The sequence below is a fragment of the Cheilinus undulatus genome, linkage group 17 (genome assembly GCF_018320785.1).
Source record: "Cheilinus undulatus linkage group 17, ASM1832078v1, whole genome shotgun sequence".
Lineage (NCBI taxonomy): Eukaryota > Metazoa > Chordata > Actinopteri > Labriformes > Labridae > Cheilinus > Cheilinus undulatus.
The window spans coordinates 9,995,601-10,018,910 of record NC_054881.1 but is presented as its reverse complement, the minus strand read 5'-3'; the positions used below and the strand labels follow the sequence as shown (position 1 = coordinate 10,018,910).

General features: G+C 38.6%; 1 protein-coding gene across 5 annotated transcripts in view; it reads right to left on the bottom strand.

Moving 5' to 3' along the window:
• Positions 1 to 1,603: 1,603 nt before the first annotated feature.
• The window catches only part of LOC121525460 (ceramide transfer protein-like), a 38,601-nt gene continuing 16,894 nt past the window's right edge, over positions 1,604 to 23,310 (bottom strand). For 2 of the 5 annotated variants that reach the window (XM_041811472.1, XM_041811473.1), the window contains 17 exons: positions 20,532 to 20,648; positions 20,350 to 20,415; positions 12,855 to 12,962; positions 12,551 to 12,689; positions 10,270 to 10,353; positions 8,290 to 8,447; positions 8,081 to 8,173; positions 7,899 to 7,985; positions 7,586 to 7,678; positions 7,337 to 7,408; positions 6,998 to 7,093; positions 5,318 to 5,450; positions 5,029 to 5,099; positions 4,818 to 4,946; positions 4,604 to 4,733; positions 4,225 to 4,361; positions 1,604 to 4,126 (listed from right to left, as the gene is read on the bottom strand). In XM_041811472.1, the coding sequence (XP_041667406.1) occupies positions 4,234 to 4,361; positions 4,604 to 4,733; positions 4,818 to 4,946; positions 5,029 to 5,099; positions 5,318 to 5,450; positions 6,998 to 7,093; positions 7,337 to 7,408; positions 7,586 to 7,678; positions 7,899 to 7,985; positions 8,081 to 8,173; positions 8,290 to 8,447; positions 10,270 to 10,353; positions 12,551 to 12,689; positions 12,855 to 12,962; positions 20,350 to 20,415; positions 20,532 to 20,648 (1,704 nt within the window). In that variant the 3' untranslated portion in view covers positions 1,604 to 4,126; positions 4,225 to 4,233. The remainder of the gene's footprint in view (positions 4,127 to 4,224; positions 4,362 to 4,603; positions 4,734 to 4,817; positions 4,947 to 5,028; positions 5,100 to 5,317; positions 5,451 to 6,997; positions 7,094 to 7,336; positions 7,409 to 7,585; positions 7,679 to 7,898; positions 7,986 to 8,080; positions 8,174 to 8,289; positions 8,448 to 10,269; positions 10,354 to 12,550; positions 12,690 to 12,854; positions 12,963 to 20,349; positions 20,416 to 20,531; positions 20,649 to 23,310) is intronic. The other 3 variants (XM_041811474.1, XM_041811475.1, XM_041811476.1) reach the window with 3 other exon arrangements.

The window sequence follows — 23,310 nt, the reverse complement described above, 5'->3', positions numbered from 1 at the left end:
CTCTGAATGATGCCTCAGGTTTTTAAACAGATGCATGCAGGCCTGTCCACAGATTTCTCTGACAAACCTGAGAATGGGCGCTCCTCAGTTCTGATGTACTGATGGTATCAGTGTTTGTGTGTTGGATCAGTGGCATTGGTGCTAGTCTTGGTGGCACTCGAACATTTTTTTTGCCTCTGTTAACCCTTTTTTGCCACATTTAATCCTTTTTTTAAACCCAGGTTTCTGCCATTTTCCTCCATGTTAGCCGTTTTGCCTCATTCTAAACCCCTTTTCACCACTTTTTCCTGCCTTTTGCCACTTATAACCCATTTATGCTGCTTTCTGCTTTTATCTGCCTATGTTAACCCATTTTTGACACTTTTACTGCATTGTGGCAATATTACCCTATTCTTGCCACTTTAGGTCCAATTTCACCACCTTTTCTGCCTCTATAAGCCATTTTGCCTTGATTGTTTCCACCGTTAACCTTTTCTTTTTGCATTTTTTCTACCCAAGTCTGCCATCTTCTAGTCATTTCACTAACTTTTCTGTCTGGTTTTGCTAATTTTGACCCATTCTTTTGCAACTTTCTGCCCATTTTTGCCTCTGTTAACCCATTCCCACCATTTTAAGCACATTTCTGACTGATAACTCCCACTTTGTAATCTCATTTCACCATTTCTTCCCAATGTTGCCTTTTCAACAATTTTTTTCACTTTTAAAATTCTATTTCACCACTTTTTCCAGTTTCTGACAATTTTGACTCATTTTTGCAACTTTCTTCCAATTTTTTGCCCCTTTTTTTCACCTTCTGGCATATTACTCTATTTTCAACACTTTTTTATCCAATTTCACCACCTTTTCTGCCCATTTTGACAGAATTTTGCTCTTTTTTGCCCATTAACCTATTTTTGCTTCTTCCCACCCAGGTCTGTCATCTTAAAGTCCTATTTGACAACATTTTCTGCCCATGTTTGCATGGGCAAACATTTTTCAACCCCTTCCATAATTTACCTCCCATTTTTGACCCATTTATGCCTCTTTAGTACCTATTACTGACATTTTTAGCACATTTAGGTATGATATCCACATTTTGGCCCCTGTTAACTCATTTTACCACATTTTCTGCCCATTTTTGCCTTTCTACTAAATTTTGCCAATTTTTAATCCTATTCCAACCATTTTTGCCACTTTAAGCCTTTTTTTGCATCTTGTTAACAATTTTTTTCCACTTTTTAAAATCCCATCTCACCAATTTTTCTTCAAGTTTTAGCCGTTTGCCAAGTTTTTGCAACTGTCTGTTTTTTGCCTCTTTTTTTTAAAACAAATTTTGGCATCATAACATATCACCACGTCGTATTTCACCACCTTTCTGCTCATTTTTTGTCACTTTGAACACTTTTTTTTACCCATTTTAATTCTGTTTTTAAGAAGGCTACATTATGGGACATAACTGTGGCTTTGATAAGAGTGGTTATTGTTTAGGTAAAAAACTTAAGCATGTTTATCATAGCTTTACTTCACGTTGAACCATGAGTTTGCTGACCTCCATGGGCCCCAGAAAGCTCTCCCCGTTATTCCCCTTATAGACTGCCTTGGACACAGGAGTGTAGGATGAACTTGTTTATTTCACTTCTTTAACAGGGCGTCACAGTACATTTTTGTAAGTTGATCCCACAGCATTAGTATGAACACTTTATGTACAAAACAGTTTTCTTAATTACATTCATTTTCAACAAGTTAACGGCTAAACTTGTGTTAAAAATGCTTAAAGTGGCAGAGAATCAGCCCGGCTTCTTTCCACTCAGAGACTGAGCATCATCTGGCTTCGCTCTCGTCCACGTCACTCTGCTAAAAAGTCTAAAAATCAAAGAGCAGAGACTGAAAACGGCTAAAAATCATCACTCACATGACCCAAGAAAATGCATTTTTGTGCTGTCCACAGGTTGACATAAAGTAACAAGATTCTGCTGCTTTATTCTGATATGTCTGGGGAATTATGAATGAAATGGAGACCAGAAAAGGGGGGGGGGGATATTTTGATTACACTGAAGCCAGTTTTGGTGCCAGCATATGTGGCAAACACCAGGCACACGAACAGAGTAAAGCTGAGCTCAGACTACACTATTCAAACATGAGGATAGCCTCATTAGGCAGTTGTAGGGTTTTAAAACCCTTGAAAACAAATATGTTTAACAGTCTTCTTCACAGGTGCTGCTCCATGTCGTCTGTGCCTGTTATTAAAGCATGGCACAAAGTCATGGCTGTGCTTGCAGACACCATGGTAACAGACAAAAAGATGGTGGAGTCTGACCTGGAGGAAGAGCTGCTCCACCCAGGATTGCTGAAATTTTAAAACCCTGCATCCAACTTAATTTAAATATTTAAGGTCTAATTTACTAATGCTTATTTCAGAGTGTTGACTGAAGATAAGTGAGTCTGTTTCAAGTGTTTTTTTCTACTGACAGGCTCAGATTACTCCTTGTGTCAAATATTGAAGAAAACTAACCTAAGAGGATTGATTTTAAAGGTACTTTTAGCATTCTTAAACAGGAAATAGCCGATGCACAGCTGCCTAAAAGCCACCAGACTCCACAGAAACACCAACTTAACCTTGCACAACAGAGGATTTGCTGCTCTACTGCTACCCCATACTCTGTTTTGTTCTTTAAACTGATTTTTGGGGTTCTATGTATCATGTTTGAACCAAAACTATCTGCACACCTACACAAAAGGCAGAGGTAGATCAGCAATTCCTATGTCCTGAGATGGAGTTTGGTGGCACTAAAGAGTGATGTAGCATCTGTTTCCTTGTTTGAAAAAAAAAAAAAAAAACTGCAAGTCTTGAACCATGATGGATCTTTTAGAGCCGATCCTGAGCCTGTCAGTGGAAAATAGCACCTCTACAAGACCCAAAGTACTGAAAAACGTTTAAAAAGTAGTTTAAAAATACCAGAATCCCCCTTTAAATGACAGTTGTCTCATTAATTTAGTAAAAACACTGTAGTAACTGGTGTATAAGAACCATTTCCAATGCAGACTTTTTCTACAGTATCTCAAATATGATCAGAACCAGAAAATGGCTCATTACTGGGACACTAAAGTCCACGTAAACACTCATTCTGGACTTTGTTGACAGTTGAAACTTTTTTTCTCAATGTAGGACCCTCAAAAATAGAATCCATTCCATACACTGATGTGACTTATAATCCGGTTTTTATGTATTTAAATAGAGAGGAAGGGGGAAACAGCTACGAGGCACTTACACTAGTGATTTCTCGGTGCTCTTCCAGCAGCCTTTGACTACATTTTCCTCTCACACTAAGGCATTTGGGCTCAGTCACAAAAAGACCTTCAGAGAAATGTTAGTGACACTATGTACAACATTCAAAACATTTGCTATGACAAATTTAAAGCAATGAAATCATGTACATAAAAATCCTCTGGACCCGTCCCTCCGTCAGCGCTGCAGAGCGGCGTTTTCATTCGAGGGACGCCATCACAAAGGCGGAGTCTTTCATCATCAGGGTCATGACTTAATGACAGCCCTCTGGACTCGGTACAAGTCAAATGATTTTCAAGTCAATCGACGATGTTTCACTAGCAAAACGTTAGCAGCTTGAAAAGAAAGCTGGGCAATGGCTGATTATGGAAAACCGATAGAGATAAATCTACACAAAATAGGAGCTAGAAATGGCCAGAATAAAATATTTCGATCTATTAGCAAAGATCTATTTCTTTTTTACAAACCTCTTATCGAACATACTTACATTTATATATTAATATATCTGTAAGAAAAGAGACATGAGCAGGAAATATGGCATCAGAGCTGCTATAGGGAGGAAACATGGTCTGCATTCATCATAGGTTTCTTTCATCTCAGTTGTTACTAAAAGAATCCCCACGATAAAGTCAAACTTTTGATTTATAAAAAGGGAAAACAAGCAGACGTTAATCCTGTAATGATGATGATCTGTTTTGATGTCACTACCAGTCTTCAGTTAACTCTCAGGTGTCTTATTTTTAAATCCCACCACCAGAGGGCACCGATATCACTCAGATATCATTCAGTTTTGCAGGAACTTCTCCTCCCCTCAAATCAGCAGAGCTGCCCCTCCTGCAGATCTCTCCTCATGTCTACAAACTGCAAAGAAAGAAATCTTAGGGTTAAAAATGTTTTGACCTACAGCTTCATCTATGAGGATTTAAAGACTCTACATTATCAGCAATCCTCTGATTTACCTGCAGGTTTCAGAATAAGATGGGTTTTCCAGCAGTCTTTTCCTGGACGTAGGAGGTGAAGCGTTTGAGGAACTTGGGGTACTCCCTCTTAGCCACGGCTCGGAGCACAGAGGCCGGAGCCCAGCCTCCAGGATTCACTGCACACAAAAAGACATAAAAATTAAAGTCTTTGCACTATGAGCCCGCTGTAATAATATCAAATATTGTGCTGGTTATTTTGGCTTCACATTTGTACAGTGGAAGAACCTTATTCTCTACAGCAAAAGGACTAAATACTTGTCTTTCAAAAGCCTTTTTGTTTAAGAAACTAGGTTCAGATATTTAAAGGTTTTTCAACACACACAAATGATCATGTGACCAGAAGTATAAACAGACGCACCATTGGCGACGTAGGTGATTTTACACAGAATGTTGTCTCTGCTGATCTCTTTGTCTCCCTCTGGTGGACTGACCAGGGTCTGACAGATCATGGCGATGTTGATTTTGGCACGGACACACCTGCTGGTTGGCTTCAGGATGACAGGACGGAGAATTAAAAACAACAAACTCCACTATAGCCTTTCAAAAGTTCTGAATTGGACGTCTCGGCTCACCTGTGCATCATCGTGGTCGACAGAGAAGTTGCAGACGAGCCAGGTGTCGGGGTCGTTCTCGTTGTTGGCTAAGATTTTCCTCATGGCTGACAGGTAGAGCACGTCTCTCTGAGAGGCAGGCCACACCCGCTGAAATGCACATAAGTTTTTATCATAAGAAAATTTAACATATAAAGAGCAGCAGAAACATAAACAGATCCATCCAGCTTACCTTGTGTGTTTGATAAATAACAGCAGCATTGTCTGACAAATTCTCCACCACGTTGAAGTTTTCAATTGTTGCTAAAAGAAGCAGAGAGCATGAGAATATTAAAATTAAGCTGCTTTAATCATTAGAAATCAAAAAAATTAGTAATGCTCCCTCCATATTTTTTTTCTTATTGATTATATTCAATCCTGTTATTACTTTGAACCTCATTTAAAGCTTTATGTTGATAACTTTGTTTGAAAGTTAACTCAGTTTATTTATTTTATTGCTGGTTAAGGTTAAAAAGACTTACTCTCCCAGTCATTGCGGTAGGCAGTATCCCAAAAGTAGTGGCACACCTCGTGACCTGTCACCCCCTTCACTGAATGAGTGGCCTTCAGAGGGTCCAGAACAATCCCATTCTCTTCAACCTCCCTCCTGTACACCTGCAGACATGTGGAAAATCATACCTAATTATCCTGTTATCATATTTCCAATGTGTTTACATGCAACAAACTCGGAACAAGCTGTAGGTAAGGTAAAATATGTAGAATTTTCACACTGAAATATCTAGATTAATTTTTGGCTAAACCTATGTTATATATGCTTTGAAGCTGAAGACATTCATTACCCCATTTTTTTCAGTTTTCAAAGTCAGAGAAATCCTTTATTTTTATATCCTATTCTACAGCTGTACTAACACTATCCACACTTGTTAAAACTCCACAAAGAGACAAACATGTATAAACTTTAATATTTACTCAAACATGAGCAAACAAGTTTTATCACCAGTTAACCCAGCAAACACCTCCCTCCTCTCTTTCTTTGAGTTGTGTTTTAACAAATCCTGTATTTCTTAGCCAGTCATCACCTTTTTGCATTGTTTTGAACAGACATCTGTACAGTCACCTTTATTTTTTTTCAAATAGTTATCACTTCAAGTTTACTTTGTGACTCCCCAAACACTTGATGGAAGATAGAATTACCCCCTTTCTGCTAGTTACTGTGGACTTTCTTCCTGTTGATCTTGCTAACAATTTAGGAAGTAGCTAACCTGTTTTGCTATCAGTGAGATTACAAGGATTTAAAACCTTTTCTGTCCCAGACTATGTGTTTTAGGTGACAACTCAGTTTTAAACCGATGTAAAAACATGTTAAAAGTTGGATTCAAACAAGCATCATGATAAGCAGACATATTCTGCTCAGAGGGTGGAAGGAGGGTGTGTCCTCATTCTAAGAATGGACTGCTGAAATGGCCCGAGTGGCAGCATTTTGAGGGATGTCCTATAAACAGTTCAGAAGGTTAGAAGAGTACCATCGAAAATGGGGTAATGGGGTACAGACAGACAAATATCAAGGGAGCATGTTACTTTCTTTTTTAAGACTTTACTTTATCATGATCAGTACTACTGTTATAACATTACTGTTATTGTTTTATTGGAGTATGGTCTGAATCTGCCCTTTTTATTTTGATATTTTAACATGTCTATGGTTTAAGATGGAGTGTTGTCGAGGCTTACAACAAAGACTGACCCTATATACTGTATGGTGATGACCGGGGTGGGCACTGGGGGAGGGTTCTGTATGAGTATGTTCAGTGTTAACCAGTTTTAGTCTAAGTAAGGTGTATACATGCAAGAATAAATTGATCTCCAACTGCCTTATCTTGATGTATTAGTCCAACTTTAAGAAATCTTAATTAGTACAATTTCAGTTGTACTATAATGAGATTTCATTAAAGTGCATGTAAACATACTGACTGACAGCTAATGCAAGTCAACGTGTACCTCAGTGCCGATAGTGTAACATTATTAGTGTGATTTACTGAAAAACAGACTTGTATGAGTTTGTTTTCACTGAGGTGCGAGGAATGGATCAGCAGAGATTTATCTCCATGGTTCCCTGCTACAATCAATGACATTTTTTCTCTTGTTTTGATTAACAGCCTGCTAGCGGAAGAACAGAGTTCTGCTATTTACTGAAGTATTCCTACCTTCATTTCTCCCTCTTCTACAACCAGCTGCCAGTTGGCGTCTCCACCGACATCCTGCAGCGAGTAGTTCATGTGATTCTGCACCATCTCCTCCACCTGTAAACAGAAGAAATGGTCAACATAAATACCATACATGATACAAGTATGTATGAAGTGTAAAGCAGTACATCAAGTACATGTAATAGAGGCTCATGACGCATGCTGCTGAGGTGACACAAAACCATATTTTGAAGTGCATCGTTAGTAAAGCTTCATGTTGTAATCACACAAACATGGTGTTAAGTCCAGACAGGTGAAACACACAGAAGGAAGGGGACTGGTCAAGCTGCAGTTTGTTACCTCTGAGCTGAATCTGTGGACATGATGAGGAGGGGCGCTGACTATCAGAGGAGGGGAGGGCTTACTAAGAGGCTACAGGGAGGGAGAACGATGGAGGTGATGGAAAAATAAAGAAGATAAGGAAAAATGTTACAATAATGGGAAATGACGTAGGAATGATTTGAAATAAAGAAAAACAGAAGTGGAAGGAATGAAGTGGAGATGTGGAAGAGGGGAAAAAAGTTTGTAGATATGGAAAAGTTGAACAACCTTGTCTGAGAATCTGTGCGAGCCGGAGCTGGAGTAAACGTCTGCTGGGGGGACGGGGCTGGATCTCTGTATCCTCACCTTATCTGTCTGACACTGGAGAAAAACAAAGTAAATCCAGAGAAAACTGAAAACTTTTCATCCACCTGGTCACAACAAGGGATGGGATTTAGAGTAGTTTCAGTACTCCATCTCATTAGTCAATACTTATCAGTTATATTACACCATAAAAAAACAAATATGCCACACAAGTTATATAATTCAAAGTTATATCATTAATTCAAGGCATCATAATAGACCTAAGAGTTATGTATACCTGCTCTTCTATCTTGTCTTGTCTGTCTAGCGCAGCTTCAACAGCATCAAAGAATTCATCCTCATTAATGAGGCTGTTTGGACCCTCCTGTCAGAGAGGGAGAGAGGATTTTATTTAAAAACTGCTTGAAGTTTAAAAAATTATCATCATCACTCTACTGGTGAATCTGACAAGTGCTTCACCTCATAATCTGGCCCACCAAAGTGAGACTTTTTCTTCAGCTCATTAAGCGCCGATTTATAGCTCTCCTCTATTCTTCTTCTCTTCTCCATCTCCTTCAAAGAAAGTAATAAACAATAAACAAATACTGCAGATGATGCTGGAAAATATTAGCGATAACAGTATCATTTTCAAAAACCTTCATGGCTGATGAGGTGTAAATGTGACATACCTTATCGAGTCTCCTCTGCCAGCTGTCCTCTCTCTTCACCATGAGGTCGATACAGTGGGACAGAGTGGCCAGGATCCCGGCTGTGGTGGCCTTGAATGTGATTGCCTCACCCTTGAAATCTATGCCGTTGATTCCCTTGGGGCTCAAGGACTGGAACACTGCACGCAAGAGAAGCACAGGGAGTCAGGCAAACATTATTCAGAACGATTACTAAATCAGTTTGGACCAAACTGAAGTAACAGGCTTTAAGGTACCTGAATTTTTTCATATCATCACTTGTACAACAGAACTGGTTCACAAGTGAGCACAATTTTGTGACCAACTTACACGCCATTCTGAAGGTGAACAATGGCCATCGCCACAGATGCATAAAATCATTGGCATCATATCTGCACCTGCAGATATTAGCCTTAAAAAGTCAATTATTTCTAGGAGTAGAAATGAACATTTGTGCTTATATTTACATCCCATATATTTGCTTTTTCTTTAATTTCACCCTTAAACTTTAAAATGTGTTTTATGGAACACAATTTTTTGTTGTTACAACATAAATATATCAGTATTTTCTATCACTGACCCACAGTAACATCTATGTTGTGACACTAATCATTCACAAGTCCCAGATGTGCTACTGTAAGTGTTTATAGAAAAGTGCTAGTTTGCTAAATCGAGAAGCTTTCAGAGTTATAGTTAGAAATAAAGGAAATGAGAAAAGCAGAGAAATACCAAAAGAACATCGTACATTATGCAAGACTCTGGAAAACTCCTAGGCCTCATAAATTCAAAATGAATGAGTCAAAGAAAAATTTTCCCCTCTATACAGGGTTTTCAATAAAGAAATGAGACAGAGTTATTATGTTACAAAACCTTTTAGCAGACATTTTTGTCCAACGCAACAGTAATCTATGTAGAACTCAAGCAAAGATCTAGACAGGAGGAAACAACAATAGTAAGTTACTCAAAAAGTTAATCTTTTTAATTCTGCTGTAAGACGGCTGCATACATGGGACCTAATGGAGTTTCCTCGGCTTTTGGAGAAAGCAGCGACCTCCCATACTTAAAAATGAAGTCAATGAGGAAGCTCTTTGATATGGCTGCATTTGGAAGTCACATACAAACTTCACGTTAAAATTCCCATTTTCACAGTAAAAACATGTTTACAGCCTTGTTCATGAAACTATTTCGGCTGAAAGAGTTCATGTCTCTGTGCACACAGAATGTTTTTATAGGACTTGTCCATTTTAGTTTTAGAAGGATTCAAGTTATACATAATTTATGTATGGCTGATATGACTAAAAGCCATTTATCCGAAGATAAGGCCCACCTCAGCAGCAAAGGTGTGTTTGAGGCAGTGTTTTCAATATGGCAGCCACCATGGATTGGCTTCACATGAGGCCTTCAGTAACCAAGTGGGTGATGTCATTCAAGCTTTGTCCAGCGTTTTCAAGTCTATTTTTCAGGAGCCAGCCTCAAGCGAACACTTGGAGAAGTGCAGTTTCTGTGTTTTGCACTGCCCTCATTTTTCAACACAGGAGTTTGAATTTGTTTTGAAAAGTAAGGCATCGCATATTTTACAGCTGCAGAGTCCAGTTAATCCAAAATAAACAAGTCAGATTTTGGCCATCAAATAGGATGTCATTTTTAAAAATAGGCCATTAGAAGACAAAAGGGAATTTTAGTATAGAAAAGATGAGGAATTGTACAGGAAAATCCTACTCATTATAGCTGGATCAGAAGAAACAAATCCAATACCGCTTCTAAGATCTGCAGAAATTAAATGAAAAATGGTAGACCAGGAGAGTAAAAGATTAAAGTGTCTTTAATTTATAGTTAGTTTTGAAAAACCAGAATGTTGCTTATTCAAGACTATATGAAGTTTGGGTGTTATTTTAATCCTTTTAAGTCTGCTTATTTCAAGTAGTAAAAGTGTAGTATGAAAACAAGTTTCAAGGCCTGAAGTAACTAATCTGCATTACTTACATTTTTCTTTGCTGCCATTGTTGTTGTGCAGAAACTCTCCGTCTGTGCGAGTGTTAGGGAAGTCATCTTCATCATCCTCTACAACTGAAAATAAAGAAAAGAAGTTTCAGACTGAATATATTTACAGGTAGTTGCTGCACCACTTCAGCCTTCTAAAAGTCCTGCAGGGGTCCATGGTAGGGTGGCGCCCTGTGGCCCATTCACAACTCAAGCAACGGCACAGCAGACCATCCGACTGACAGAACTCTGCTGTGCTGGACAACATGACAATGGTCTGGTTTCATCTTCAGAATAGACAGAGGGTGAGAGAGGAAAGGAGAGAGGAGGAGGAAAGGGAGAGAGGGAGGTGAGGAGAACAAAAGCAGGGCTTCATTCACTGCGGTCATCCACAGGAGCGCACAGTGTGGGCTGCCATGAGCAAATGTTCAGCCGGCCAAGATGGGGTGAGAGTGAGGGGGCTTGTAGAATAACTGCTTTCTGAGTCACAACACACACAAACAATTTCTTATAAAAATCTGGCCATGGCTCTTCCTCTCAGCAATGACTTTCAGAATCTAGACTTGAATTATCAAATCTTTCTGACACAAATACAACCTTTAAAGAAACTCATTAGTATGCATTTTTAAAATGCATTCCTATTTAAGGTTTCCAGATGTCAATAAAAGGAATCTGTCACTTTATTTATTCTGCACATTCCTGTCTTCAACATACTGGGATCTTTAATGAGTCTATGTTTTTGTAGCATTTAATCAATGTATTGACTTAGGGGGCTGCATATTGGTACAGGGTTAGCACTGTTGCCTTACAGCAAGAAGGCTCCTCGTTTAAATCCTCATCAGACAGGGCCTTTTGTGCTGAGTTTTCATGTTCTCCCTCTGGGTACTCTGGCTTTCTCTCACAGACCAAAGACATGCCTGTTAGCTAACTGGTTGCTCTAAATTGCACTTGGGTGTGAGTGCAAGTGTAGCTACTTATTTGTCTCAATATGTCAACCCTGTGATTGACTGGTGGCTAGTCCAATGGCTGGTCACACACACTAGATTATTTTAAGACCAATTTTATGCCAGATTTGCCTGCCAAACACAACTCCATAAACACAACTTCACTTTCATTTAAGCCAGGATTTCATCCTGATTTTTGTCCTTGTTTTATGATTTTTGCTGCAACTGTAAGGCATACCAGGACAGCCTGTGGTAAAGGGACAGCAAACCAGGGATACTGATAGTCATCCATGTTTACTTTTATTCTGAAGTTCTGTTTGATCACACAAGATTCGCCAGGCATGGCGAGGTAAAATGTGTGGACTCAGAGGATTATAAGACGCTACGTTGTTTGAAATTGTCTTTGTCTGTGGTCTCTCATGCTTTTAAAATGGTTTAAGACTTGAAAATCATCTGGTGTGTGGCCAGCCTAGGCGTGGATTCACATTAGAAATTTAGGCTTGTATCAGAGTACACTTGACCCCAAAGTCTGGTTAATTTGATCTGTGTGAAAACACATGTACCATATGCTTGAAGAGGTGGTCTTGGGCATGATTCATGTGTACTTTTGGGCTCAGACTGCTGAAATACAAAGCAGCTTTGTAACTTGCATTCCACTGCTGATTAAACAGATAAACGAGCGCTGCTCTGGAGGGAAGTTATGGACCGAGACGTAACAGGAGTGAAGTTGTCGCTTAGAAGAGTAAATTTTGTCTGGAGGTCATTTGAGGCTTTTTAAAAATGTCCATCTGTTCTCAGAGGCACATGTCTTTTAGATCAGTTGTTCTCAACTGGCTTGGCCTCAGGATCCACCCTCACCTTCATGAAAAAACCCCATAACCCAATTTAAAAAAAAAAAAAAAATTCAACCACTCAAATTATGCCATTTTGGCCTGAGAGAGTACAAAAAAAAACACTGTATGTCTTCTAAAAGGCTTTACAATTCACCGGTTCCCATTTGTCTTAAAAGAGAAGCCATATTCAATATGTCTTGTGACATATTTTAGTCACTCTTTGCTTAACTGCTAGCATAAAATCAAACTTTAACCATCTATTTTTGTCTTAATTGGAATCAGCTACCCTACCACCCCCCTAATACCCCCTAAAAATATCTGCACCATATCAACTTTTTTATTCCCAAACACACATCTGCAACCCACTAAAAAAAGGGCTCTGCAACCCACTTTTAGGTCTTGACCCACCAGCTAAGAACTGTGGTATCAGATGAACAATGAATACTGATGGGCTCTAACGTTACATCACAACTAGTTGAAAGGGGTGTCCGTGTCCGTGGTTCTTACTTTTATCCCTCTGCAGCTCATCCTTGGACTCGGCATCTGCACAGCTGTCAAAGTATTTCTGCAGGGTGTCCACCTGTCTGCACAGGATGTCTCTGAATGTCTCCATTTCTGCAAGCTTCTCTCTCAGGCTGTGGCCCTTCTAAAAACAATAAAGGAGCAGAGTTGTTTTATTAACATGTAACATCATGCGGTCCTTCCAGCTTGCATATATGAACAAAAATAAGAACTTGTGTGTCTATGAATATACAAATATGAAAAAAAAAACTGGAGGTAATCCCCTTCTCCAGCTTCGGTCAACATTTACCCTGAAGGAGGATGTGGAGGTGGCAGAGTAGCCGCTCGTGGCCGAAGTGAGAGACAACATGGAGCCATGTCTCCGCAGACTGGACTCGGAGCCATATCCAGAATCAGCCTGTGAGGGAATAGAGACACGGTAATGAGGTTACACTTTATTTATGCTGTTACAGAGAAGGATAACTTAATAGAATATAAACCAATAACTTTAATCAACCATTTAAACCAAAGAGCAAAAGGCTGTGCCTTATACAGCAGCATCAGTTTGGCAGTGACTTACAAAACAAACCCAGTGACACCGTCAAAACTACAGCTGCTAATAATCCTCTCCTTAAACTTACTTGTGTAACCTTTGTCCTATCCGTTGATCTGATGTAGAATTGGGCTGTATCCAATTTTTAATACCATTAAATCTTCCTCAAACTTTCTCACGGTATACGGTATTACCGCCACATCATTAAAGATCCTGTTATACAAGAAGCAGTCCTAACTTAGCACTTGCCAGCAAGCAAAGCACGCACCTGTACCCTAATTTCATTCAATCCTTTTAGGCAATGCATCTTTTGCCAAGCCTAAAAAAACAATAATGACGTTTAAGGAGCTCTGGAAGTGATGTATAGTTGCAGTGTTTTTCACACACCTTACTGATAAACCTCCCTTCTACCTCTGTGTGCAATGGTGCAACCTAACATCTACGGTTTATAAACAATAAACTAAAGATCATATCTCATCACTCATTTACCCCCAGAAAGAAGGCTCAAACTCTTTGAATATTTTACCAGCTGTAGATTATATTGTGATCAGTTCAAGGAAGACAGTCGTGTAATGCAATCATGTGACAGGTGTTTTTGTTGCTAAATTAAACCTACACTATTATGTCATTGTTCTAACAGCATTTATTTAGACACAGGCAGTGGTGCTGCTGCTGGAAATGGACACAAACCCCTAAGGCTATATTATAGACATACACGCATTACACAGCAGTTTTATTTTTTTCATGACTGTAATTAAAGGGATCGCCGCTATCTTTAAATATCCCACGATACTGTATTACCAAATTAACGCCCAACCTTAATCTGTTCCAAAGGCGTGCTCACAAGGTATTCCAGAGCTCTGTTACACAATTGACACCAGTTTATTTGACACACATTTAAACACGCTATTCAGCTGCCGCTGAGTGTTAGATGCCATAGACTCCAGTGTTTAAAAACATATATCAGTCTTTAGCTGAAGATTTCTGATCTTTTCTTTAAAGTAAATCTAGAGCAGTGGTGTCCAAACTTTCTTCGTTGAGAGCAACATAATGAAAAATATACTGATGACAGGGCTACTTTGATCTACTATGTATTGGTTAAGATTTGTGCAGAAACTGAATATGATTAATGAGAAATAATACTAGCTTCCACTGCATTTCTATTAAAGGTGCAGTATTTAAATTGGGGAATATTAGCAGCATCAAACAATCCCATTCCTGATTGCAATGCTCACTTCTGGTACTAACTGTGGCAACCAGTGGAATTAAATTAGCTCCTTTTATGGTACTGTAGAGACATACAAGATGTAAAAATCCAAGATGGTGGACTTCATGGAGAAGACCCTCCCTGTATAAACACAAGGCTCATAAAAAATAAAAATTTCATATCATCAAATCATATAGGCCTATTGATATATATCATGTTTCATTTTTACCAGTTTTCTTCTGCTAAATGCTACTATGCTAAGTATTACACACTGCACCTTTAATGGCTGACAAGACAAAAAGCTGATCAATGTCAGGGATTTTAGGGTGGCCAATCAGACATTACTGGAACCCTGTTGGCCTGGCTACCATAGAGCAGATAGAAGTACACATAAATATGACTTATCACTGCTATTTGCTGCCATAGTGCTTTTGTCTTTATTCATCAGAGCATTATGAATTGAGATATGATTATTTTGTTGTCAGTATGTTTTATGGTAAGTCAGTTTAGTCATGTCGATGGATTCTTCTTGTCAAAATTTGTTGAAATTAAGAAGTATGATACAGTCAAGCACAAGCCTGTTCTTATATGGGATAAAATTCTTTTTTTTTTTTTCCTTTTTTTTAAGAATTCGCCAGTTAAGAATAGACCGAGGGCCACATTTAGCCCCTGGACCATAGTTTGGACATTAAGCATGTAACACATCTAAAGGAGCAACAACTGGATGACAGCTACACAAAAAATGTCCTAATTCTCTGATCCAAGCTTCTCAAATGGGAATATTTTCTCTTTTTTATCATTGATGATAGCCATAGACTAAAATGTTTGTGTTTTGGAAAAAAAAATTAAGCATGTGATCTTGGACATTGATAAAAATCAAATGACAAATCCCCCCTTCATAGTGATGAATATAGTTATCACTCAAAGCAACAACCCTTTTTTTAATTGTTCCATTAGAATATAATTTACAAAACTACTGTATATAAAACCAAAACTTGCTTTTCACATTCTTAATGTTGCTCTAAATATTCTGACAGGATAAAGTGATCTCCACACAATCTGACATGGATTCAGTCGCCAAAGCAAAACAACTGAATCATCAACTGACTTCTTGTAAACCCGCCTGGTTCTACTTTCATCTTACATAACAGCCCAATCCTCAAAATAGACGGTCAGGGACAGTAGAGAGGAAAGGTTCAACAACGCAGACCAACAATGGCAAAGACAAGCAACAGAGATGTGCTTCCCCTTTAAGAGAAAGTTTTTCATTCAGCCACCAGAGGGCGGGAGGTGTACACGCACGTGACTGGCATTTGCAGAGCCTGGGGTAACTGTCGGTCAACGACCAGAAGTAACTCGGCCTGTGTTCACATGGATTTGAGTCACTGCTGCTGCCTGCCCTTTAGCCAACATACGGCTGCTACCCCAGTGACTTCATCAGCACAGATAGGACGGTCTCACTGTCTGCATGAGGGTGCTTCAGCTGTCTGATGAAAGGAATTAAATTAAAGCAGGGAACAAGGAGCTGTAATGTTTGATAAAAATCAGGAACTACAAAATAAACAGGATTTAAAGCAAAATAAATCAGCTGAAGTTCTGCATAATAGAAAAATTTACATGGTCCTAAGATGCTTTTATGATGACAATAGTTTTGTTTGTTAATGTGTCAGGTAATTTAAGTTTGAATGCATGAATGGAGAATAATAATAGACAAAATTTAGTCAAAACTGTGTAAAAAAAAACACACTGAACTGATGTGATTTATAATAAAAGCCAGGTATCTGGGTTTTCAGGGCCAGTGTTGATGCCAGTTATTGAGCTGTTACTGAGACCGATAATTGACATTTTTTTGCAATATACATTTATTGCAATAAACAATATTGTAACACCTGCAAGATCAAAAATAGAAATTTATAAATGAACTATCAGGCCTAGCTCTGTTGACATGGGTAGAAGCAAAAAGTAATACAGTAGCAGCAGGAATAGAGGAAGTGATTCTATATACTCACTAAGGTTTCAGTGCTGATTGGCTAGTACTCGTGTGATATCTAGCCAATCAGACAGTGTTATGGGCAGGACTTTAGGTGGGACTGGATGACAAAGAAAGAGGGGAAGGCACAGCTCGAAGTGCACATTCTAATTGATTCATCTTGTATGTGATTGGTAAAACAAAACACAGAAACGGATATACGGCCAACTGCCATTTTTTTCCTGATTCCAGACTAAGGTTCAGCAGCATTGTTGGTGAAGTGTTGCTTAATGCTAAACTCATGGTGGATTAATGTTGAGTCTTTACAGCATAACGGAGAGTACAGTCTAGACCTACCCTCTTTGTAAAGTGTCTTGAGGCAACATTGGTTGTGAAAGACTGATTTACTGAACCAAATAAAGCAAAACAGAAAAAAAAAATATTCATCACTTTGCTGAGTTTTATTTTTTTGCATCTATTTAGGTGAAAAGGGGATCTAGCAACTTAAATTTGTTCAGTTAATTTTTTCCTGGTTGTTATGTTGCTGTTATAGTTGTTTTTGTCAACAGCTGAACTGCATTTCTTAACTATATTCCAGTAAAAAATTCAGTGTTTATCTTTCACTTTACTATTAAACTGATTGTTTTTTCATTCACATGTTTCTGTCATGAACACTGGAGGAAACAAAACACATTTAACATCCAGTGTTTGAAAGAAATGTAGTGTAGGAAACTGCAGTTTCTTGAGTGACCACTAGATGCTGGCTGCAGAAGTAAGAGAAGTTACATACAAATCTAAAACCAAAATGTCAGTTTTTACAGCAGAAATAAACATGTTTACAGCCTAGCTAAAAACCATTTTGGTCAGATTAGTTAATGCTTTGTATGGGGACACACTGTATTGGGGTTGAGTTTTTATTCAGTAACTCATCTACTTTGGTTTTAAGAATCATACAAGCTACTATCAACCATGTCTGTCGTCAGGCAAATCCATCTTGCAATGCTCTATTCTGAAACAATTGTGCCAGTCCTGAAAACAGACCTAACCAATCAGTGTCATTTGAAGACAGAGAGGTGGTAGCTGTAGGTGGGGTGTGGTTGTACTGGTAGAAGGCAGCAATGGCTGCTGCTAGTGTAGCAATTACCTCTGAGTCAGTGCAGTATAGTGGCCTTTTTATTAGAACAGGACACATTTCTTTATCAAAAAAGAGCAAAGAACAGCACTGAAAGCCTTTCCTGACTGAAAAGATGTGTTCACTTTTCTCTCAGCTTGCTTCAGTATGAGACTGCTATAGTTAGAAATTAGCTCAGATATAGCTTTAGTATAGTGGCAGTTCTATCTGAGCTGGACCACATGTCTGTTTTTACAACATGGTTATTCAGAGTCACTCTGACATTTCAAGAAAATATGTCCTAAAATTTTTTTCTTTTATGAGCATAAGTCATATCCTATGGCTGCCACTGTGCATTGAAAATAAACAACAAGCTAAAGTTTACATTGATAAAAGTAGTATCCTGGAGACGAGAGATGTTTTCACATCTAGATGCCCTAAACTATCAGCTGAGTGATGTGTTAGCTGTAGTGTTGTGCGTCTCCCTGGAGACGCTGAGCTGCAGAGTGCTGCTGCTGTGAGTAATGTGGGTTAGAGGAGGAAGAAGGGGCTTCTAGGAAGATGAAGAGTTTTATGCGATGACTCAGTGTGGGTGGGATTTTGTAGTCTGTGTATGTGTGTGTGTACTAGCCTGAGTATGAGTCATGGTGCCTCCCTTGTGCTGGAATGAGTGAGTAGAGGAGAAGAGGAGGGGTTGAAGGGGGTTTTCCCAAAGTTAAGGGGAACATGCATGTGTTTCTGCAGACACACTGAAGGTGTGGCAACTACTGGTCTATGTCCGGCTGACTCAGTTATGGCTTCACTATGGATCACATCTGCTTTACATTAAGAATGAAAAACTTTAAATCTTTTTGTTGATGTTGGGCTATCGGATATCATTTTACTCTGCAGCTAACATGAATACTTGAGCAATAAACACTTTTTTTTAATCAACGTGGGACATTGTTAAAATATCTGATGGTTGGTAAATGTGCATGTATATGAGTATAAACATCTTCCTCCCCTCTATTGTCTTGTGCTCTGCAGTCCACAGTAGGGACTGCAGACTGTTTCCTCTGTCCTTGAAACTGACTGAATACAATGGGAGGTACTTTAGCTCTTTCTGTACTACAAGGCTTTCACTCAGTACTTTAAGGACTTGGTTTTTGTAGCCCTCTGTGGAGTCACATTGTTCTGATCTTCCATGTTTTTCTGCAGAAAATCAACAAACAGGACAAGCAGCATTCTCTCCTACTGTAAATGTTACTCTTTTCAGTGTTGATCTTTTGATCAAAGTCATAATACATCTGCACAGAAAATGCAAGTATGATATCAAAGTTGAGCAAACTCATTTGGGAAACAGAAATCTGTATTACACTTATACATATGCAAGCTAATTATGTAGTTCAGACCATTTTATCAGAAAGTATAGACAAAGTAGGTGAAGCTCAGAATGGCAATAGAAAATGTAATTCAGTTTTTAAAAAATTTGTACTAAAACTTGTTTATTCCACCATTAAATTACTAATATTTTATGTCTAGTTCCTTGATCAAAAAGTCCAAAAGCAGAGTGGATTTAGGAAACAGCTGCTTTAAAGGGAGCAGGGAAAGGGTTTATTCTGAACCTTAGCCAATTGCTACTCTAACTGTGTTGCCTTACTGAATACACCTGAGTGATGTCCTGACAGACCACTCAGCACTGCCCACCTCTGTTGTTTTCTTGCTTTCTGAATTAAAAGACTAAAGGAGTCTTTTCAATAAAAACTGCACACCATAAGATGTATTTGTTTTCATTCCATGGATTAATTTTACACAATGAGGGAGATAAGGTGTTTAAAAAGTGACAACACATCCTGGCCCTGTACTGAAAGCTACTCACAAGGAAGGTGGGACACTCCCAACACAATCTGGAAGGTGTCAGCACTTCTAACAGCTTTTCTCCCTCATGAAACAAAATTTATGCATGAAAGGAAAACCTTGGCTTACTGGTTAGTAAATTCATTTTATACTGTGCCGTTTTCATGCTACTTGGGGCCACAGCACAAGTTTAAAAAAAACTGTCAGCATGTATTCATGGAAATACATCCAGAAAATAAGACGGCATATTAAGGCTACTCAAAAAACAAACAGAAAGGATCCTTCAACTTTCAAGGAAAAAACAGGAAACTTTTGTGTTTAATAAGTTGTAAATTTACCAGGAAACAAACTGCTTTAGTAAAAAAAAAAAAAAAAAAAAGTCATACATTTATGAGAAACATCTAAAAATGTGGGGGTTTAAAGTCTTAACTTATGGGCGCCAGGCTAGCTCAGTGGGTCAAGCTAGCACCCATATACAGAGGCTATAGTCCCCACACACTGGTTGCTGGATCAATTCCTGGTCTCTGTGCTGTTTCATTCATGTCTTCCCCCACTCTCTATCCCTTGTTCCTTGTCTATCTCTTCGGTTATCCTATTTAATAAAGGCTAAAAGCCCCCAAAATAATCATTAGGTCTAAATTTGACTTCATAAGTCGAAAAAACTTTAAGTCAAAAATTTGCAACATTATAAAGTCACAAATAAACTAAACTCAAAACGCTGATTGGATCACAGCCATCTCACCAGTTCTCGTTTTAGTGCCTATATGTTTACAGCTTTTTAGCTTGAAAAACGTGAGTTTTTTTCTTCTTGTAAATTCTAACTTTTTAAACTTGAAAATGTCCATATTCAAATAACAAAATAAAAAGCTCTGGCTTTGTTTTCTCAAAATGTATGCATTTATGATCTAAAAAAATTACAGATTCTCTCTGTTTTTTTTTTCTTTGATTGGCCCTACTACACAGTCATAAGAAAGCACCTCTCTTTGCAGCAAGCATGCATGAATATGACTAACCAAACAAAGGTGCACATTTGAACCCAGATACACACTTGGTGCTACAGCGACTAGACTAAAAGCAGGTGAAGCACTCAGTGAGTCCTACAGTCCTACAGACTTGCCAACAAACGCACCAGTGGTGGAGGGATGATTATTGTTCCCTGGATTCCTCCCTTCTCTCTCCTCCCCTCTCTGATACTCTGATAGAAACACACACGCATAAAATAAACACACATACACAAATGTTTGATGGTAGAGTATCAAGAATTTGGTTCTTCTGATAGTAACTGCTGTGATAACTGATTGTGTAACTTACCCGGTGAAGCTCGATGGAGTCGATCCACTGGTTTCTGTGCTCAGGGTCTTGTGCTCGCAGGTACCAAACGCTGTCATTTACACTGATGTCAAGTCTGCACTCATCAAACTCATGAGGCTGAAAACGACACAAGAAAACAGGAAATATGCTAGTTAATTAAATAACATCAGATATATTCTGTTTTTTGTAGCTTTTATTTTTGGCTCAGCTCTACTGGTTTCAGTTTTTTATCAGGAGACACAAATCTGCAGGTTTCTGTACCTTTCGAAACAACTGATAAATCTGCATTTTCTAAAACTGATGAAAGCAGTTTCACATCCTAAATAAGTGACTCTGTGGTACTTTCAGCCAGACTCTAAATCTTGGATGGAGACAAGAAAGAGTTGTGTCAAAAAACAAAAACAAACAAACAAAAAAAACCCCAAAGTGAAATATTATTCTTGAATACAACTTTTTTTTAAGGGTAAGAGGTATGTGGGTCTGAAAATCAATAATGATCTGCATATGGTTTTCCCCACTGGTAACAGACCCATACACAGTGCAGTCAAAATGAAAAACAAACAACTAGAATCAATATGGAGAAAGAGAAAATGTGGGATGTCTCATACCCTGATCATTCTTCCGTTACAGGGTGATTTCATCTGGACTCAAACTAAAGATGCGCATTGTTCCCAAGGACAACACAAAATATGGTTGGATATACAAAAATCTTTCCTGTGTCAAACTTCTAATTTTTACGTGGCGAACATTACAGAAACACTCAAGTTTAAAAGCAACGTTTTTGGTGAGCTGATTTATATTCACCTCAGGGAGGCTAAAAATGATTTCTTTCAGAGATACGGGCAAGATTTATTCATGAAATTATGCCACTTACTCAGTTAAGAAGCTAAAATCGGATCACATACTGGATTATTCTACAAAATTTGGCCTGTCTGGGAACGAATCATTTGATATTCTGTCATAAATGTCTTAGCTTGCTGTCATTTTCTTTTCATAGCGAGAGGAAAATCTTCCTTCTCAGGAGGAGTGGGGGGTGGCATATGTGAAGCTGTCATCCTTGAATACAGCTATTAAAATGACACTGAAATAGCAAACTGCCACTCTCTCCTTCTTGTTACATGGTGGGCGACAATCTGTTCATGAGATGGCATTAAGACCCGAGAACATGGCAATCCACCACAGTCACAGTGATAAAGCTTGTCTCTTCACTCTGGGTCTATCTATCTGCTGTACATATCTCTCAGAGATATAGGTCTAAGAGGAGGGTAGCAGATGTACAGCAGCCTCTGGTTTCAGACAAAGTCCCATAGGACAAGAAGTGGCAGATAACTGGCCTTTTAAGGCAACTTACAGGACTGAGCATATTCCTAATAGCTCTCTAGTGTATTGTCAGCGCTGAAAACTGCTGTGCAGGCATTGCTAGAAACCGGGGAGGGTGGATGTATATGTGTTTCTGTATGTGTGTTTCTGCGAGGGGGTGGAGGTAGAAGGAGTGGTGACAACAGCAATGGTATTTACCTGCTGTGGTGTTTACTGAATGCCATCCGGGCATCTCTGCAGTGAGTCTCAAGGCTGAAACACTCACAAGGTCTGATCACAAAGAAAGAGCAAACTGATATACGAGTCCGGCTCGTTCACTTGTACTTGAGGACAGAGCGTGGAAAAGACTGAATGAGCAAAATGCCAGAGACTGCAGTAAAACTTGGAGCAATGCAGAAACTGAGGCAGATAAGAAACTTCTACATTCTTCTTTTAGCCACATTACAATGAACACATCTGTTATTCCCTGAATTAGTTTGTATTATAATGCACAATAAGTCATTAACATTTAAGTGCTAAGAGTCTACAGTGCTGCAAAGATAACAAGAGCCATTTCAGCTCTTTCAGAATCAGTGGTTGTTTCTGTAATTGGCCCCTTTATTTGGTCAGTGAATCAACACAATTTTGTGAGTTTAAGTATTGTAATTATACTCTATTGATTGCTCCAGTCTACCAACTCTAATTAATCTATTCAAACTTAAATTAATGTTATACTTACAGGGACAAGTCATGACAAAATGAGCCACATTATCATTGACAGTTGCTAAAGCATAATCTGTTATCGTGAGAAAGTACAGGCAGCTACTTTACATGATTTGGTTACTTTATGGGCTGACAAAGTAACTGTAGTGTCTTTAAAAGGTTTCAAATGAGGAGTGGGATTTTGCTGTGTTGCTTAAGGAGTAAGTTTTAAAGAAATGAAACATAGTGACTGAGCTTTGCTTCACTTTCAATTTGAATTAAAAGCTTACACAAGCAAGGAGTTTAGCAGAAGTGAATTTCTGTTGTAATCTATCTTAAGTGACTACATGCTTTCACTCCAATGCAGCAATGTAAACAGACAGAGAAAGACTTTAAAACATATGGCAATCAAAAACAAAACAGTACAAATCTTAATTAGACAGTGTCAGGAAGGGTGCCCCGCTGGCATTAGCAAATCAAGCTGACCAGTAACATTACTATCAATGGCTGAAATGGAAAGGATTAGAAGGTCTAGAATGGCAAACAAAGTGCAGGTTAATTTGTCATCGACATGAAGAGGGTAAATAAAACAAACACAATAACACCAGTTTTGAATTAAATAAGTAATGGAAATGTAATCCAGGGTTTTAAGTTGAACCTGAAGGGTACAAACATAAAGAAAACATAACAGGGCTGAGTACGAGTAAGTTGGTCAAAAATTTATTCAGGTATTGTCCTCAGCTCCACAACAGCGCAAAAGCAGCCCACTTCTGTTTTC